This window comes from Mugil cephalus, chromosome 16 (assembly GCF_022458985.1).
Source record: "Mugil cephalus isolate CIBA_MC_2020 chromosome 16, CIBA_Mcephalus_1.1, whole genome shotgun sequence".
Taxonomy (NCBI): Eukaryota; Metazoa; Chordata; class Actinopteri; order Mugiliformes; family Mugilidae; genus Mugil; species Mugil cephalus.
In genome coordinates, this window is record NC_061785.1 from 19,021,178 (window position 1) to 19,041,361 (window position 20,184).

The window sequence follows — 20,184 nt, forward strand, 5'->3', positions numbered from 1 at the left end:
GTGGGGTGGGGTGGATGTGCCTGTGTGCGCGCCGCTGTTCACACATACACATGTGCTCTTGTGCGTGTGGGGGGAGAAAAAAAAAAAAAAAAAAAAAAAGAAATAAGTCACAGGGACCGTAAGAATGGAAAGTTGTGAATGTGGTGAAAAGTGAAAGAAGCAGATTTAGGAAACAGACCTACGCACACATACAGAGAGACCCCATGCTGGAAAATGCCGTTGTCGAGCTTTGAAGCGCAGTGGTAATGAGGCTCCATTTAAAGCCAATGAAGCCGCTTTGGCAGCTTATGAAAGCGCGATTGGTAAGCCCCCCTCATGCCGCTGGGTGTGTGTGTGTGTGTGTGTGTGTGTGTGTGTAGTATCAGTTGGACAGGGAGGGGAAGAATAGACAGTATTTGGCTTGATCTGCTCTGCTCTTTTTCTCTAGGCATCACGTCTTCCCTAAAAAAAAAAAAACTCTTTTATTCAGTTTATCTACAAACAATGGGGTGGATTCCTTAACACTCACATTAAGACTCTAGTGAAGGGCTCTTCAATGTTTTTCCCCCCAAATTGATGGAGAGGTTAAGCAGAGACCCCTACTCTACCTTTTATATGTGTTCTATATTAAACTCAGCCTAGTGCTATTTATGAATATTAATACATATAATAATATCTTTACCAATATTAAGCTATTAAAATAATACAGGGCTCCAAATATTCATTTTTGTGTATCCTTGCAGCATCTTGACTCTCAACAGTCCGTCTAGTCTTCAACTGATGCAGCTACAAACACATCATAGATGTGAAGATAACTCATTTTCCATGATGGCAGGAAACGTTCTCCAACATGCTAACATAGCATGGTGTTAGCAAACTGCTTGTTGACTTTTAAAGCTCCTCAGACCAGACAGATAAAGAGTTTTTTCAGTCACTAGTACTGCTTTGATTTCCCATGGTCCCAATGAGGGCGGCTAAGAGGTGGAGTATTGGCCTGCTGGCTTGAGACACTTTCAGGATACGCTCTTTTATCAGGGTTTAAGGTCACGGCTTTGGCAACTCTAGGTTGAGAGAAAACATTTTCTGTGCTATTTCCCAACCCTGACAACTCGCTGCGAGGCTCGTGATTTGCCAGTTGACATCTCAACTGCAGCGAGAAGAGAGGGGGAAAAAGATTTCCATTAATCTTGTGAAGTCACAAAATGTGTCTTAGAGAGATTCAGGCCTGGCTCTGAACAGCTCGGTCTCTCGCAGGAGCATAAATCTGGATGTTCGACGTCCGTTTGGTTGCATCCGGTTGAAAAAAAAAAAAAAAAACTTTTCGGTGGCCGGCTGACGGGAGGTCGGGATGTGCTCCACGCAGGGACCCGCGTCTCGGTAACCCCTTCTCAGCGCCTTGATGGCCATGCCTGGGGAGGGTGATGATAAATGGGTGCTTTCCTGTAATTTACCTTCAGGAGAATGGATGGAACTGGCCTGTTTGGTTAGAGGGTGGGGAGAAGAGGAAAGAGGAGACTGTAGGTGAGAGAGGAGGCGCGAAGAGGAAAAAGGAGAAAGAGAGTTTCCTGCTCAGGGCCTGACTTGGGAGTTGGGTTTCCACTGAGGTGAGGCATGCATTAAAGTGTGTGTGTGTGTGTGTGTGTGTGTGTGTGTGTGTGTGTGTGTGTGTGTGTGTTCGCGCGCCTCCTTTTTGTTTATTTACAGAACTTTAGCTCTCGCTGCGTCCATAGAGGAGGGGAGCCGCTCCACACAATACTCTCCCTCCTTCAAATCCCCGTCCAGCCCCTGTGAGTGGAAACATACCAGAGCAGTGCCCACTGTATGTGAGCATACTTTCCAATGAGAAACACATATCAATTTTACAGTAGATCATTCCCACAGCACGGCCTAATGGCTGCCATTATAGAGACAGATGATCAACACAGCACACAGTTCATTAACTAATAATTTATTTTTTTTACCGTTTAGATTAAAAAGTCAGTGGTTCATTGCCTCAGAGGAAAATGTACAAGGAAGACTTTGATATAACAGAAGTGAAAAGCAGGGCTGTGGACTGAGGGAAGGACTCCCTTTGTTCCCCAAAGAAAGGTAGGCGGACATTTTTAGTGTGAATGATTCCCCACCATTCCCGGGACATTAATGTAACAGAACATTGTGAGCTGTTGCGTCGGTTTTTTCGATTGCACCTCTATGGGAAAAGTAGAGGGTCCGATCAGTCACATTTTTTTTTTTTTTTTTTACTCGATTCACCTCAAAGTCGTTTACAGCTGGGCGGCTGTTGTCTGGAAACAACATAAAACAAGAAAAAAAAAAGAGAAAAAAAAGGGGGGAATACATTCTGTGTAACATCTGAACCACATCTTCTGGTCGTGATCACAAAAGCATATGTTCCTGGTTTCTACATCCATATAACATCCATAATCATCTGGTTTGTACATCCATACGTGTGAGTCATCCCAGGCCCGAGAAGACGCTTCACAAAAGACAACATGAATGGCAGAGGCAGTTCAGTACATATTTACAACGTCAAAAATGCATCGAGACTTCTCAAACGGGCCGAACGGAGGATGACGGGACGTGTGTGTGTGATGATTCTTCGCCGTGGACTCTCCAGACTCCCGCGCGCACATTAACCAGCTGTAAAACTCAGCGACTTCGCCCCTTCACAACGAGAGTCCTCTTACCCCCACGCGCTTTCAGTTCACGTGAATGCGACTTGTTTGCTCTGGAAGGTTAATTAAGCACACAAACTCACACGCATACACCTGTGAACGCCATAAATGCTCAAAAGCGGAGGGGAAACAAAGTAAAGCAGTTACGTGGCCTCAGTTCCACTGCCAAGCTGCTGGGCTTGTTAATATAAAACAACAGGACGGCTCTCCCTATGAGGCTCGCTAAATGGTTTTCACGAGGGCTGCGCTTCCACCCCCCCGAACAAAATCTGGCTGATTCGAACATTTTATTCCAACGTTCAGGGTGGGCACTTAAAGAAAGCAAGGCCAGTACAGAATTTTGTGCAACGCTATTCGAAAGAAATGGTTTCTCCATGCTTCGAGGAGCTGAGTGCCAGACAGGCCTCACGGGCACGTACTCCGACCATCCATCATGTGTCACGCCAGACCCACATACCAGGGCGAGGAGGCCGGTGCCGCTGCAACACCACCTGTCTGACCGGCCACTTGCGGACGGCCGACGCACAAATAATTGACTGTTTGGTTCTGCATTTTTGTGAAATTCCATCAGTTGGGATTGGTGCCCCAGGTGTGGAGCTATCATAAACTCCAATGCTCGTTTTGTTCCTCTTTGCTTTATTTTGTCACACGGCAGAACTCATTTTGGTTACGAGTCGTTTTTGGATTGGACTACAAAAATGTCGCACAGACATATAGGCGCGAAGACGTGTAACCACGTCTGGAGCGGCCGTCCACGTTCTTAACTCTGGTTGTTTCACACGCGGTCGGATCAGACCGCTCTCCCGCGTGGCCGCGTTCTTTGCAGTTACATTCTCTGAGGACGTGAAAATAAGAACTACAGTGCAGCACTATTACACCACAGAGGAGTCCGGCGGCCTCTTTTCCGTGCTGTCGCCTACCTAAGACACTAAATACACAACATGCGAAACGGGTTAAAAGCCGAGTCTGGGGAGGGTGGTGGCTGACACAGAGACGAGAGCAGAGGAGAGACACTTTTGGAGGAGTGACAAGCCAAACATACCACGGCGGCCAAAAGAACGCAACCACCAGCTAGCATGAGATGCCTGTGGACACGCTGCTATGCTAGCTCGGCGTGCCCCTCGAGAACCGTGTTTATCTTGTGCTCCTCTTAAATAAAACGTAACGTCCTTCACAAAAATGGAATAACAGCAGAAGGCAGATAAAAAGCTTCGGGGCAACCAGACGGCTCTCTGTGTGGTTTGCGTCTGTCCTTTCGTAGGCTCTTAATTGAATTTAAAAAGTGACTACGCTTATTTGGCAAAGGATGACAGGCTTCTGCGTTAGGCTGGGGCGAGCGGTGGAGGACGACTCGAGACGCTTTCCTTTGGATCTTGATGCTCGTATTAGTTTAGTTCTCCCTCTGCTCGCTGTAAGGTTTTGATGGACCAGCAAAAACCACAAACATGCAAACATAACAAAGCACATGCGGAATGTAATATGAGCCTCTCATGTCATAATACAATCAGTGAGCACTAAAAACTTTCCAGCCTCATTCATTTTGTCAAAATACACCAGAGAAAAACATGTTGTTTGTGTGACTTGTTGATTTTTTTTTCTTCTTCTTCTTCTTCATACTGCATTAAAAGGAACTCTCGTTTCAATCTCTTAATACGGCACAACGATGCCTCGCCAGTCCTCAGACGCATCAGAAAATGTTCGCTTAAAGACGAAGAAACGACACCGGCCGCTCCGCCACATCTGGAAGACTAGTACCGAGCGGAAGACATTATCCGTGAGGCAAAAAGTCTCCTTGGAAATATTAGTATTGTTCTGAAATTCCAGCCATTTGTCCACACCGCTTAATCTATCTTCCAGAGTAAGTGACAAGCAATGAGTCATGATGGTGATGCATGACTTTATAAACTACTCATGAGAGGGACCAGTGGTGAAGAGGCACAGCCCCGGAGGCCTGGGCTGTGACTCACACATGCCAACAGGGTTTCTTTTTTTTTTTTTTTTTTCTGCTTGAAATGAAACAAACGTCAAAATAGGACATGGATGGGGTATGGACTGATGAGATAACAAGAAGCCACACAAACAATACAAACTCTATTATGAGCCGTGGCATCGCATACAGTATGTGTAGATACAACTCTGACGAACATGAGCAGTTCATTCTGTGAGGGCTGCGTGGTGTCGGTGTGACTGAGCGTTGCTGTGTCCCTGCAAAGGGAGCCCTTAGTTCCTCACGGGACCAGAAGCTTTCATTCAGTCCAAACGAGCTGCGGCGACCTGGAGCAAGTAGGCCCATTTTATATGAACATTTTTAACAGCAAACATGGAAAGGTTGTCCAGCTCGTGCTGGGGTTGGTTTCAAAAATGAAACATGAGGGCGCCAAGCTGAAGGTGTGCAGCCCGGCTTGTCAGTCAAACACTGTGGAATAAAATCCTCAGAGGAGTGTGACGCGTGAACACTGGTACTTTTAACACGGGGACAAGGTTGCGGTTGGGGGACGTGTGGACAATTCCGCTGTTTTTGTCGAGTGAGGGAATGGCGCCTGCTTTTGTCTACACTTCAAACCCTTTTTAACGGTCCCTTTTTAAGGCAAACCAATTGGACAAAAACACAAGTGGCATTACAAAGACAAATCTCCAAAAAATAAAAAGGAAAATAATTATACAATATACACAAAACGTGGTCCTTAAAACAGGTAGGGTACATGCCGTCTTTGTAATGTGCAGTGTTCCCACAGTGGAAGGAGAGGAAGGATTCGGGGGGGGGGGTCAAAAGTCAGGGTTCATGGAGGTGTGTGATGGAGGGAGAGGTAGGGATGGACGCTGCTTTCCCATCATGCTTTGCCGCACTTCCCCTTCTTCTCTTTGCGTTGGAATTTCCTCAGACGTCTCGTCCAAACGTCCCTCCACTGGATCACCAGGCTGTTCTTATCAGCCATCAGGCCTATGCGCTCTCCTCCCGGACTGGTGGCTCCGCCCCCGGGCCCGACTCCGGGACCCGCCCCCGGGCCCGTTCCGCCTTCGCTGCCGCCCATCACCAGGAACCGCTTGCTCATCTGGATCTTGGGACACTTGCAGGCCAGGTCCTTCATGTGCACCCACAGGATGTTGTCGCCCCGCTTCAGGGGTTCGCCGCGGCTCTTGTACACCGACACCACGCTGACCGCGAACTTGGCCCAGTCTCCCACCGTCTCCATGTCCACCACGTTGACTTGCACCGCTGAGAGAACACGAACGAGAAATGAAGTCAGACCAAAACATCAACACCCTGATTATAGTCTGATAAATCACCCTGCTCCCTTACCATAATCCTTTTTGCAGTATTTCTTCATGTTGATCTTTAAGTTGCCCTTCACTGGTTTGCAATAGGACTCACAATCTGCAAAACGAGAACAACCAACGCGTGAACTCATGCCAAGGTTTTAACACGTGAATGTATGAGCATGAAAGCTCTATCTACTGCTTAAATATGTGTTGCTGTATTGTTTTAACACAGTGTTGACACTTGCCCTCACAGAGTTATACATATTCACTGACAGGGCCCAAGGCTCCAAGGAAAACTGGGGAGAGTTGGATTATGTTGAGCTCGGTGTGCTTTTTGTGCGCTAAAATACTACTTTTGACAAATCGCACATCAAACCCCTGCTACAGCCGGTGCTGGGAGGCAAGTGAAACATACCAGAGGGTTAAAAGTGTTCGGTCTGACATGTTTTCTGGATTGTGGAGAAAAGACAGAGCGCGGTAGAAGCAGGTCATGGTTGGATGAATGTGAAAAGGCCTTGGCTGCCACTGTGACGACTGGGACCACACACTGGACAGATGACCTTCACTGACCAGTCGTAGGTGGGGTTTCAAGCGATGCAGGGCTACGTTTACGATCGTGGCGGTTAAAGTTGGTTTCTCGGCGCATTGACTGAGCTCAGATCGTGGTTTAGCTGAGTCGTCATTGATAAGCAAATTCCTTTTTCTTCCAACATATTTGATCTGCACTCACTGACACTAAATGTACACGTGCAGCTTGAGTTAAAAATGACCACTGACATTACTGAATTTATTTCTAATTTGATGTTGAATAATGACTGTACGCCATGATTTCCATAGACCAAGAAGGTTGGAGATGAGTTAATTCAGATATGGAAGCCTTCAAAGGCTGTCGAGCACATGCATGTAATTATTTCCCATGGTTTGTTTTCCTGTGATCCTGAAATATTTATTTTGTCATCTCGACATTAAAAGCTTTACTTCTCTGGGTTCGTGGAATACGTTTTCCATCCGTTGAGAGCGGGGGGGAAATGGGGAGCAAAGATAAGCAAAATTAAATGAACGCTCAAAAGCAGATGGAAGGGCTCACGTTCAGATAGAATGGCAAGAATCCTTTATGAGATTCAAAGCATTTGCACTGTGTTTTTGAATCGTGCTCATGGTAACTACTGTTACTGGAGCTGTGACAAGAATGGAAAAGACACTGCTGATCATTAGCGGGGCTCTGTTGTGCTTGACCGAATGCCACTAGATTTTCTGAACCATAGAATTTTGGCTCCACTTATTTCAATTACAAAACTATGAGAAGGACACAAAGTTAATAAAAAAATATTTGAAAATGACGGATTTAAATAGCGGGGGAATGCCATGGAGGCCGTTTTTCAGCGCGGTTTCAGTCAGTTTGAGTGGGGGGACGTTAAAAGCTGACCATACTGCTCACTTGGAATGTCAGGGCATGAAACTGAAAAACCACATGCTGGTAACTGGACTGGTATCTGCGGCCAGGCCTCTCATTGCCTTCAAACGGAAAACCATTCAGTCATGTAGCTTTCCAAAGCAAATCAAATAAAACTGCTGTACACGAAATGCACCAATTACACACACACACACACACACACACACACAAAAAGGAGTCGTGAGAGAGAAAAATTACGCTTTCGCTGATGTTTGAGTGCAAGGGTGTTGCATTGTTCATTTTTGGGGGAAGGATTGAAGAGGTGGAGGAGGAGGAGGAGGAGGAGGAGGAGGAGGAAGAAACAGGGGACCAAGGAGCCCATAAAAATGTCTAGAAGGTTTGGCTGTATATCAGAGCGCTGGAGATTTTATTATCCAGAGAGGGAACAGAAAAGGAAAGAAAGAGCAGCTTCCAATAACCCTGAGACGGGTGACGTTAAAAAAACCACGAGTGGAGGTGTAGATGTGGATGGGCGCAGAGGTGTGCGTGTCGACGGATTTATGTGTATTCTACTTTATTCACAGACTTTAATAAACGTTTAATATCATTGCTTGCTACAGGTCTTTTTCTTTTCATAATAAGAGCGTGTGTTTTTCATGTGCAGATCATTATCATGTAAGTGTGCACGCAGCTGTGACAGGCATGCATTTGTATGAGATGAGGTGCATGGATTTCATTAAATGCCGCTGCCACTGTGTGTGTGTGTGTGTGTGTGTGTGTACGGTAGACAGTGGCTGACCTGGAGTTTATCAGTGATGAAATGCTGGCTGGGGGACAGTGTGTGTTTTCCCATGAAGAGTCACTTACTGCTGGCTGTTCACCTGGAAAAGCTCTCGGTGAATCGTCCAATGACCCATGAGATCTGCCCACTGAAAACATGCACAATTGGCTCCGGGGCTCTCGGTGCCCTCTTTCACTTGAGCCCCTTTCACGGTGCCATGACAAGGACAAATTGCATCCACCGCCCCTTACACAAAAAGATTTTGGGCGCCTTGGGATCTGATGCTGAAGCTAGTTCTATGGTAGTTCAAGGAAGGAGAAAGATGGGGAAATGCTCCGGTGCGTTTGGTAGAAGCTGAGGTGAATTGGCAATTAATGACTCTTGTGTTCTTAGACCCTGTAACATTTTCCCAGGGAAGTAGTAAAGAAGAAAGGGCTGGACTCTGCTTTTTTATGTCCAAAAGGCTAAAGAAACAGCCCAAATAATGAGAGGAGGAAGAATGAGAGGATTTGTAATTAAAATGTGAAAACCGTATTCCCAATATCTATTTCAGCTTGAAAAGGTTGCATTATGAGAAATAGGATTATTCACATAAGATTGACGCAACTGTTGTGTCTGTAGAGTGAATATGACACTGGACGATGGAGCTGGCTACATTAGCTTAGCAGCTAGCCTGGTTCTGTGCAAACAGAAATCCACTTACAAGTCTATTTCTCTTTGCAGATTTTGCAGTACACTACAATTTGTTTTTTCCTTAGCTTATCACACCTCAGACGTTCCCAAAACTATTAGAAAAGACAACATGACCATACTCATTAAGTCGGAGCCACTGGTAACATAAGTTTGTGTTGATTTGTCAAACACACGAATGCAGCAGCAGCAGCCACAGTTTACAGAAAAATGTTAGCTGTGCGGACAAGAGATCTAAATGTTTTGTGTGCTTAAAAATGGGTCAAGACACAGATGAATGGACCCAGTGTAAAGTCCAGGCTTTATTGAGCATACATGACGTGACATGGTGGTATGCCACGCAGAGCTAAGTGGTTTTGATGCACCAGCTGCCAGTCAGCTATTATGTCACTTCAAAGTTGCTGTGGTCGTTGAATGCAAGAGAAAAATTATCTTTGAAGCTCAATAGTTGTCGGGTAGCTCCCCATGAACTCATCTAGACGCTCAGAGAGTCCAGAGAACTGCTAAGTCTAAAAGCGTCGTAACAGTTTTCTCATTGCACTTTGGCAGGAAAGCAGTTTCTACTTCTTCTTTTTCAATTTTTTTTTTTAAATTATTATTATTTTATTTCATACCTTTATATTTAATAAGAGATTTTTATGTAGTTACAGTACACGTTTTTACTGTGTTACCAAACTAGGCCTTCAGCTAGAGTTAAGGTATCAGCCATTATAAACATCTTGATCTCTGTAACTCAAACCTGTTTTTTTTTTATATGTATTAATCCTAACCCTAAACTTTGCAAAGTAAGAATGTATAAATCAAAAGTTAAAGCCAAGTCTAAAAATCAAAAAGAAGCATAGTTAGGTTTCTAAAAAAATAAAGCTGTCAGAAGAGAAAGGCTGTAAAAGCAGTGAAAATATGTTATGATTTGAAAAGCATTGGCGGCAAAGTGGGGGGGACCATAACCTGCTGCCAAGTGATGATATATATATATATATGTATGTATGTTATGAACCTACTAATGAATCGGGATTTCCAAATCATCACCACAGTTCAAACCAAACAGTCGCAGGATGAAAAATACAGACGGGGTAAATGACCGGAGCCTGAATTGGAGAGACTGAACAAATTTCCCCCCCAGCCACTTGCCAAGACTATTTTCACGCCTCAGAACTCTGCCTTCCTATATATCTCCCAGCTAAACTGTAACTAATCACCTCTGCTGCCTATCGGCTGGCCTCGGCTTTAAGCCGCAGCTATACTTCGAGCACAGCCAGGCTCCACTAACGTGAGGCTAGCCGTTGGGGAAACTGTGCCAAGGTCGCCGGTTTTTAAGACAATGGAAAAATTCTGCTTTCCCCGGTGCGCTCGCTCTCTTCGCCAAACATCAAACGACGAGACCCGCCCTCTATTAATATTTATTCCACACCTTAAAATTCGTGTCCAGAAATATTAAAAACTATGTTTTTGTTCCTCTCGTAAAGCAGCGGTTCTTATGGGTGAGGTGCAGAGAGTGTACACTAACCTGCTGGTTCCTCTGTGCTGCTCACCACAGCTGTGGGGTTGACCACAGGGATTTCTGAAACACACGCAAGAAACACAAAGTTATTTCACTGGTTAAATGTAAATCCATACCTTTCAGCTAAATATGAAGTTGTCCAAATTAAAACAGACTCCATGTTTTACGACTATATTATAAGTACTGGGAAATAGAAGGAACTGCCTTTCCTCATCAAGATCAATAATGGAAAACAGGGTTTTCTAACAGACGGGTTACACTGTGATGTACTCTATGTCAACTAGACTAGACAAACACATGGGGCTTTGTAGACAGACGTGGAAGTTAACACTGACAGGGATACTTATTGGTGGTCAGAGGGAAGACAGGCTCAAATAAACCGTGCATGCCATGGACTAATGTGGTGGTTTCACTGTCGTGCAGTTTAAAGAATACACTGAGACAGTTTAAGCGAAAGAAATAATGGAGGCACGGAGGACTAAATTTAGAGCGAAACTCAGGAGGCGCAGCACAAAAGTGGCCGGCAACCAACTCGAAGAAGTCAGCGAATTCAAAGTCGTCCCACTTGAAACATCTGACAGAGGTTGGTTCTTTGCGTCCCGCTGATTAAAATGGAGAGGTGGCCGCGCAAGATCAGTCTCGTTGTCCCCTAACAGATGCTGGGTTAACACTGCTGTGTAATCTCCATGCGAGCATGTATAGACAGATGGACAGATGGCAAGGGGGCAATTTTGGTTGGAGCGTCTTGAGACAGATGCAGCCCTCCCTTGCTGTGCCCGCTGGCTACACAAAAAAGTGCCTTATGGAATTCCTCCAGGACTTCTCCTCTAATTGTATGCAACTTTCCAATACAAATGCTAATGCTAACAACGGACCCTTTGCTTTTTAGCGTAAACAGAATTACTGGAACGCCAGCTTAGCGTCCGCCCAGAGGATCTGCTTTTGATTGGATTTGGAGGTTGAAGGTTTGAACCAAGTGAGTGGGAGTGTGTTGGCGGGAGACGGGGGGGCTTTCTTGTAAAGCTGTTTTTTAGGAAAAAGAGCAGCAGTTGTCTCTCCAAAATTATGGACGCCCTGCCAACAAAAACAAACAAGGGCACAGAGCTTTGTGGAGGCAGACGCAGCTGCTAGAAGCCACTTTGAGTCTGTGCGCCCTCACGGCCACGTCTTGTGAAGATGGACACATGATGAAAGGGCGATTCAGATGTGGGTTGCTGCCGTCATACTAATTGGCTGCTTAATGGGCTTGTGTTCTGTCATGGGTTACAGGAGCCCCAAGAGGAGAGGTGGGATGCTCACCATGAGGCCATTCTGCATACAGCTGTCATTAACATTATTAGTAATGGATCTGAACGTGTGCATCGCTTAAACACGCACACACCCACTGTATCCTTCTTGTTCTCACTAGAAGGCACTCAAACTAGCGCGGTCTGCCATCCATGACCACGGTTGTCTTCTCCTCGTAGCCCATCCACCATCTGCTCCGGAGCTGTATGTGACAGAAACAACATGGCACCATGTGGCACAGTGTGGCGGAGCTGGGCCCGGCACTGGGCGGCACCGCACGATTCGCTTCGGCTGTGGCTGTCCTGTGAGCGCGTGCAATGTGGCACACAGTGTGGTGGAGAGTCGTCCTCGATGACACATGCCCGCATGTGCTGGGCCACTCGCGAAAATGTATAACCCACTATGTACGCACGCACAAGCTTGTCACAGGAAATTAAAAACCTGACAGGCAGTTGACATGGAAAGACAAAAACAAAAAAAAAAAGTGGAATAACTTTGCCACTTTGTCACTTTGCCAGCTCTTAACTGACATGAACCAAAACCAACTCCAGCTTCTTTAGTCTTAGGAGTTTCACTCATTGCCTTATAAAGGGCTACGCAAACCCACAAAACACATGTACTAGGAAGTGCAGAGATCTGGTTGGGTATATCTGTGAGATCAGCCAGTATTACTTTAGGCTACAAGAAAGTGTGCTTTCAATTATGTTCTGTAATCTCCATAGTTTGGGTATATGCTGAGTTTTTCTCAATGCAGCCTGTCAGTTAGAGCAATTATATCTACACCATCGATGGAGAGAAAGTATAGTCACTATTATCGGTGTCACATGAGTCACTCACTGATGCAGGGGGCCACAGGGGAGCGGCTCTGCTGGTAGCCCTTGGCGCAGCGGTTGCAGGTGACGCCGGTGACGCCGTCCTTGCAGGGACACTGGCCTGTGGTCTGGTTGCACGTCTTGCCGGCTGCGCCCACAGGATGGCAGTCACATGCTGGGGTGGGGGTGGGGGTGGGGGTGGGGGACAGGTGTAAAAAACGGGGGAGGGAGAGCGGTGGTATAAGAAACAAAGAACAGAGAAAATATTATTAGATGCCAGTCCCTTAAACGTGTTGCCAAAGTGACACCCACAAGACAATGACCCGGGTCTCTGCGGGGCGCTGGGTTAAATCTTGTAATCTTCTCTTTTTGCCAGCGGGCAACAAATATGCATTAGGACTGAATGTTTGGCTCAGGACTTCAGGCAGCCTCTTTCCTGCAGCCTTTTGCGCTTCACTGAATAACGCACTGCTAAACCTTTTGCATGTGTATCTTTATAGAGAGAAAGAGTAACTCAGTAAGTGAGAAATAATGTATGCGTGAACGTAGGAGACATCAGGGAACATAAGATGACGTGATGCATGTAGTGCATCCCTGCTCATGATTACATGGATAATAGCTCTTCAGCTCGACTGAAATGATTGTGGTTAAATATTCAAACTTCTAAGTTTACATGTATGCTAAATAACAATGATGTAATAAGGTGTATGTTATTACATGCACCCAAAACATCCCAGTCACAGTTTAACATTTATGACATGCGCAATGTGGTTCTGCTCGCTGTGGAGCATAGAATCAGTGGGAAATATAACAGAAAAAACTGCAAACTTTACATCCTAACATTTTATATTAGTTATTATTATTTTTAATATTTTTAAGTCCATGTTTGTAGTTTGTACACATTCTCTTCGCTTCGTAAATTTTACTCTCCATCTTGCTGACTTTGATGACTTCTAAGTCAACAGCCTCACCAACAGATGATGCCTTTGGGAAAACTCGGAAATTCTACATTCCAACTCGAAAATTTCAGACTTCCGATATCATAGCGTTCATGTTACACGTTAACTCGGGGGAGAAAAAATAAGTTTGGTATATCGTCACCATTTGCTGAACATTAAAATATGTGCAGCAGCTATTTTTTTAATTTTTATTTTGGAAGCAGTAATTTCTGAGTTTGACAACTCAGAACTAATTTTTTTCCCAAGTTCTCTTGAATGCAGTTTTCCCCCACCCTACTTCTGATTGGCTAGTGATGTTAGTTTGGAGAGGGAAAGCTGCGTTACTCTATTACTATTCTGTTGGTAGACGAACTCAATTAACTGCTCCAACTGCATCAACATTTTTTTCTAAAGGTTCATCTTTTTTGTAATCGTGATCGAACGCCACACGCTGGAGATCCCACACGGTGCCAGAATAATTTAAGACCTGCATCATACATGTAGGGAAACACAACCAATACAACATAAAAACTGGCGACTGGTGAGACAGGTGAAAACTGATGAGGAGCTCAGACAAGTTTTGGCGGACCCTCTGTGATCTCTGGCGCCCCTGTTGGTGGGGCGCGGACCCCAGGTTGGGAACCACTGATTTACACCAGCCCTCTCGGTCCAATTAAAAATTCCTTGCAATCAGGGTGTGTTGTGATTGCTCTGTTGTTGTGGCTTGGCTGTTGATCTGATGATTAATTACAGTCTACATGAATGCAGCCAATGGCAGGAGGGAAAAGGATGTCCCCTCCTCTGTCCTGTGCGCTTGCTGAGTCTCTCCTAAATAATGTGCGCCTGCCTGCTAACACACACTCTGCGGTTTCATCACTTCCCGAAAGCTCAGTTGATGTCTGGCAAATGCCAACAGCAACAGGCAGTGCTCCGGTCACCTCGCTCTGGCAACACTCTTCTTGGTTTCGCAAGTTTTGGCTGATTTGTTCAAGTCACATTAACCTACGTAGAGGTTTTAAAGTATAAAGAGCCGTTAACTACAAGCTCCGGAGGTCTGGAGGCCTTTGGTAAAGGTTTATGAAGCAGAGGCGGAAAGCAAGACATCACAGGAGACATGACACGAGCTCCTGTAAAAGCCCAAACGGAGCCTCTGTCGTGCTCACCATGGTAAACAGTGAATCTAACCAAACTGTGGTCACTCTAACTCTGCTAAAAGAAAAAAAAAAACAGCCATTTGCTCTTGAAGTAATAAACACACAGTCACATCATTTCACAGCAATCCAGAAAGACAAACACAACACTAAAGAAAAAACAAATGAAAGGGTTTCAGATCTTCTTGTGGAGTCCTCTGCAGTTTTATCTCTCTCTCCTGAACAAAAAGTCCATCTCATACCTACAGGCAAGCTCCTCAGAGTTTCCCCTCATCTTGTATGTAATTATTTGGAAATCACATGCAGCTCAATGCAAAATGAACGCAGCAAACTTACAGGAGATTCGACTGTAACACAATAGACGTAATTGTCCGAGCTTCTCAAGAAAAGACGAGAAGCTACGCTTTGGGGAAAAACCCTGTAACCCAACAGTTTTCTGCAGGGCTTGCCAGAGAAAGGCAGCTGCGAACATGCCACGGTTCCTTCCCACCACCTGACAGAGCTGCGAATGTGTTTATTTGCGCCTGACATTTTTTAGCTGCTACAACAAAGAGAGGAGAGGACCCTGCCACCTGTTGAACGGGCGAAACGGAGGCTTTAAGCGGCTGAAACTGACCCAAGAGTGCGTGAGCCTGGCAGCGGGGTGGAGGAGAGATTAACTGCAGCTCAGATCTTCACAAAACACGCTCGCCTTTTCCGGGCACGGCCGCCCAGTCCACAGGTGTCAAAGTGGCTGCTTTCTGTTTGAAGCTGTGCGGAGATGTAAATCTGGTGCTTTCGAAATCCCCACTGCTCGAGTCGGGCGGGCTCCACCAGGAAACCTAAGCTTTGATGACACTTGGTGAAACTTTGTGACTAACCTAAAGGGAATACAGATATGATGTAAACCGTCAGCCTTTGCTCTGCGCCAACCAAAATTTCGGCCCCGTTCGTCAGCCAGGGCCCGAGCCACTGCCAACGAACCCAGGTGCTGCAGCGCCATTTGGGAATTTCTGGCATTTCTAAAGATTGTGTCCTCACATGAAATCCAACTGATTACCACACCAACACGTCAATCTTGTGAAGCCAGTGTTGTACTTGTTGTTGGATCCACTGTGAAGGTTTTTCGTGAAGTTTATTCTGCCTGTGAATAGATATGTCCAAAAGCACACATGGGATAAACCCGTGTTATTCAATCCGCTGGATGCGAGTCTGGTGCTGGTGTAGCACGCCTGCTGAGACATGTGGCAAAGCAAGAGGACTGACGTGCCATTGTTTCCACGCTGATCACCCAACAGCACAGGCTATCAACCTGGTCAGTATAAACAAGCAGGGAATGATGTTTGACATTCTCACTTCCCTCCTAAACACGCATGGACTGTTAAGACTTTACTGTCCACACTGTTCAGTAAACAACTAGCCACTGCCAGATCTGAATGGGCGGTGAGGGGGCAGGATGAGGGTTTTGGAGGGGTGTGTGTGTGTGTGTGTGTGTGTGTGTGTGTGGGGTGGGGGGGGTTGGTGGTGTCAATCTACACCCTCTGCTCTCCTTCTCAAACTGTTTTTCTGAAGTTTTATGTGCTGGCGCTAGAGCCAGTTAAGAAGCAATAAAAACGTCCTCAGATGTTGATGACTTTTCAAGCCTGCGCGACTGCGGCCGTGACAGGCACCGCGTTGGGATTTGTAGTCCTTTGACAGGCGTTTGTTCAGTTTAACTGATTAGTGTTACCCGGGGCATGTGTGAGTGCATATGGGCTGAAATACTGTTGGGGACTGCTCTTTGTCTGCAGGTACTGGCAGCCGTCACATTTGGAGGGGATGGTGTTATTTGTACCTTTAGCTGGAAATGTGCTTTTAATTGTCAAATGTTCTTCTGGCGAGTTCTTGGCGAAAATAAACAAAAGCGTTCAAATGTGCATATTTTGATGTTTGAGGGGTTATAAAATATTACCATTAAATTAGCATTTCATGTAATAACAGCTGTCAGTTGAGCTGCTGCACACGTTACATCTCTGACGTTTTAAGTGGCTCCTGGTCACAGGTCCTGGTAAAAGCTGGTATGTAAGACACAAAACTACTCACTTGATATGATCTCAGCAAATCTGTTTCGTCTGCAGTGGTTTCTGTCGACATATATCCTCACACCCGGCTTTAGAAATGAATAATTTCTTGTGTTATATTTGCGATAAAGCCAATCTAATGCACTTAACTTTACCTCATATGTACTAAGGGCTCATTCCTGATGCCTTTCACCAATGGCTACATTTATACAGCCAATGTTTCTTTAACCTGATAGATATAACTTTGTTAACAGACTCCAACGCAACTGTTTCCAGCTTTGTTGTTGGAACAACAAATAGCTTTTCCTACCTCAGCGTTTCTGTCCCTCAAGGATACTGTATTTATTCCAACCAGAGAGAAAACAGCACCAGATCCAGCGCTCACATATGGTTATTAACAGGTTACACCACAATCCAACTAAGTATTCCTTCCAAATTGGGCCAGACCGGTCCAGCTGGTCCTGACTGAGGTGGCTACATGAGGTGTTTTTGTTCCGATGGAGCTATTGTTCAGATTATTAGTGGAATACTGGTGCCAGTGCACACGTAACCATTGTTCCAGATCAACAAGCTGTATATCTGTATATCTGTATATCTAAGACTCACATAAATAGTGTTAAATTCTCAAATACTACAGCCAGGCCATGTGGCAATGTTTCTACGATTGTGCAGAATGTTTTAATGCTTTGACACATTAAAGGCCTCACAGAGATGCTGCTGTTTTGGCATTTGCAGAGATGGCCTTCAGAATCACTTTGAACCGAGATTTCAGTATTACACATGGAAGACTGAGTGCGTGTTTATATTTCTTCATATACTCCTCAGAGTGTGTATAGACACCCATCTAGAGTGAGTTTGATTAGAAACAGACACAACCCATTCATCTTCTTAGAGCCCCCCCCTCCCCGCTCCCGTCTCCCCCGTAGAAAACACCTGTATTTTATTGTCGTAAAGCCTATTTCAGACACGACACTCGCCCCCTCCGAGCCGCGCCGTACCCCTGACCTCTACCGTAACCTGGACACATGTAGACGGAGAGGAGCGAGGGCTGAAAAATAAAATCGGGGGATGTCACGGTGAAAGAATAAAAGAAAGGTTTTAAAGGTTTGTAGTGAGTCATGGTTAAGGGAAGTGAGAAGTCTGGGAGCAATTGGTGGTGGTGGTCGTAAACTTTCCGGGGAGATAGAAATAAAAAAAAAAAGAGCAAAGGCTGAAGAAAAGGGAAATGACAGCTCCTAGAAGCCTGGTGGATTGTTCTCATCAACTTCTGCTCAGGAGAGTTTTCTTTTCTTTTCTTTTTTTTTTTTTGGATGTTACATCTGGAGCCTCTGTGAAGCGTGGTGATAAACTGTTTATCACCTGAGCACTCGGCTTTGACTGGAACAAATTGTAGGTGCTTACATGTGAGGCATTACACGTCCAGGTACTGCAGGAAACAGAAGACGAGGGGACTATTTGCTCAGAGGGGCACGCATCTCAGAACTGATCTCCTGTCAGGATCGCAGCGGATCTCTTTCTATTATTGTTTCGGTGCAGTAACAGGTCAAATGACTTAAGTTTGAAGGTATGTGTCCAAGTCACTGAGGAGTTTTTGCCATTACATGATGAATGGCTCAGCATCTCTGTGCAACTAACATGGGCAACTGCGGCCTGATGTCGTGCCATTTCTAACCTCCTGGGGTTGTGTTACAGCCGCAGAAGGAAAACTGAGCAGAAGCCAGTGAGAGATTCTCGCCTTGAACTTTCAACCAAAAGATCTACGCGGCTATGAGCGTTGGCAGCTCTCTCTAACGCTGTTTTCATACTCTGGAAGTGATTCTTTACTATGAGCAGGGGCAAGAAAAAAAACAAAAAAAACAAAACAAACTCTCCGCTGTTTGTTTTAATATTTTCCTGAGCAACAACTACAGGATACTGGTGTTATTTTTGCAACTCTTCCAGCATAATATCAGGCTGAGAAATATTCACTACAAATGTGAAATAATAAAGACTTTTTTTCCATGAGAAATGCCTTGGTCAGATGATAATCCTATGTGGTGCATGTGGTATGGGGAAACATTTGGTTCGACGGCCAGAAAACCTTCGGGCACAGCATCAATTGGTTTCTCCCTGCTATGGTATGGCCAATCAGACATGTTGCTACTTTTTTTTTTATTTTTTATTGAAAGTTACCATGACTGCATGTGTTTCCGATCATAACACGTTACTCTTTTTACACTTTCTCAGAAACGCAATGATTGTGAGAGTATTAGCGGGTTTAGAACATCATCTCCTGTTTGAACGTCCTGTAAACATTTAGCGCGGTGCGTTCGCAAATGAGCTCAGGTTAAAGTAATAATCTGTGACGTTTTTATACAATGAAATAATCTTAGAAATGTTCTGTTGGTCTATTAATGACTGATATTACACAAAGTGATCCTTGTTCATGGACACGTGTGGCAGGCAGTTCAATCATTTTAATGGCAGGTGGAGCACTGTGAACCCCGTCAACTCTTACCTTTGCAGGCTTTTCTGTGAGTGATTGGTCTGGCCATATCTCTGTAAAAGCCCTCCTTGCAGTAGTGGCAGTGGCGTCCTGCCGTATTGTGACGGCAGTTCATGCAGACCCCTCCGCTCTTCCTCCCGGACAGCTTGTACAGCTCCATGTTGAATCGGCAGCGGCGGGCGTGGAGGTTGCAGTTGCACGCTGCAGGGAGGGAAGAGGAAAGTCATTGCGTCAGCGGAGGAGAGCAGGACAAAGCGTGAAAGTTTACAAAACCCATCTCTTAGGTATTTATTTAAGAGTTCCAATAGAAGTTAGCCTAAATGAAATGTTCTCATGGAGCGCACACTGCAGTGAAACATATGCTTGCTACTATGTGTACCGCAAGAGAGCTGGGAGAGATTTTCCAGCAAGGCACTATAACTGTGAGTGGTTTATATCTACACTGCGGCGGTGCGCTTGGCTGCTATTCCAGAGCTCATCAATCAAAAGTGATATTTGTAGAGCTCATTTTCTCCATTTCATAATTAATGAATTCAGCTTTTCTCAGCCCATTAGTTATTAATCACTGGAAAGAGAGACATTCATTTCATGAATCACTGATGAGCAAAGACTTCTGAGATCTATTAAAAGCACGGCCAGTTCAGATAAAGGAGTGGGCTCGAGCTCGCTGTCTTCTAAATGAGGTGAGCGGGATATATGGGACATGTGAAGTGAGGTTATGGCTCTTCACAGTCTCTCCAAATCCAATGGGTTCCTTGGCGCACGAGTCTTTCCATTGATTCCTCTACATAAGGCCACATTCACCAGCTCTGACAGTATTGATAAACTCTGTTCACTCTCTACATGTGGGGTTTGGATTCGAGATGTCTAATGAGAAACCTGCCCTTCTTGTTTGTGTAAGGGAGTATGATCCAGACCCTCTGCTGGTTAAATGAGAGTCAGACCTGGGACCTGAAGACTTGGCCGTGGCTTCAAAGTCGACTGTTACTGAGCTTAGTTCCAGTTCAAAGTTATCCGCACATAAATTGGAAAGGGGTAAACAACAGCGGAGCTGTTTGACCAAAAATGTCAACAGTTGTGGCACTGGAGGATTATTAGGGGATCACAACAGAGTGATATTATTAAGTAAAGCTAGATGGGAGCGTGCTTGAGAAAATAGATTTCACTAACAGTGAATGTTTAGAGCAGAATGAGA

General features: G+C 45.2%; 1 protein-coding gene across 4 annotated transcripts in view; it reads right to left on the bottom strand.

Annotated features, from left to right (window-relative positions):
• Positions 1–1,911: 1,911 nt before the first annotated feature.
• The window catches only part of ntn2 (netrin 2), a 42,056-nt gene continuing 23,783 nt past the window's right edge, over positions 1,912–20,184 (bottom strand). For all 4 annotated transcript variants that reach the window (XM_047609960.1, XM_047609958.1, XM_047609959.1 and 1 more), the window contains 5 exons: positions 19,002–19,190; positions 12,402–12,551; positions 10,284–10,337; positions 5,953–6,027; positions 1,912–5,868 (listed from right to left, as the gene is read on the bottom strand). In XM_047609960.1, the coding sequence (XP_047465916.1) occupies positions 5,483–5,868; positions 5,953–6,027; positions 10,284–10,337; positions 12,402–12,551; positions 19,002–19,190 (854 nt within the window). In that variant the 3' untranslated portion in view covers positions 1,912–5,482. The remainder of the gene's footprint in view (positions 5,869–5,952; positions 6,028–10,283; positions 10,338–12,401; positions 12,552–19,001; positions 19,191–20,184) is intronic.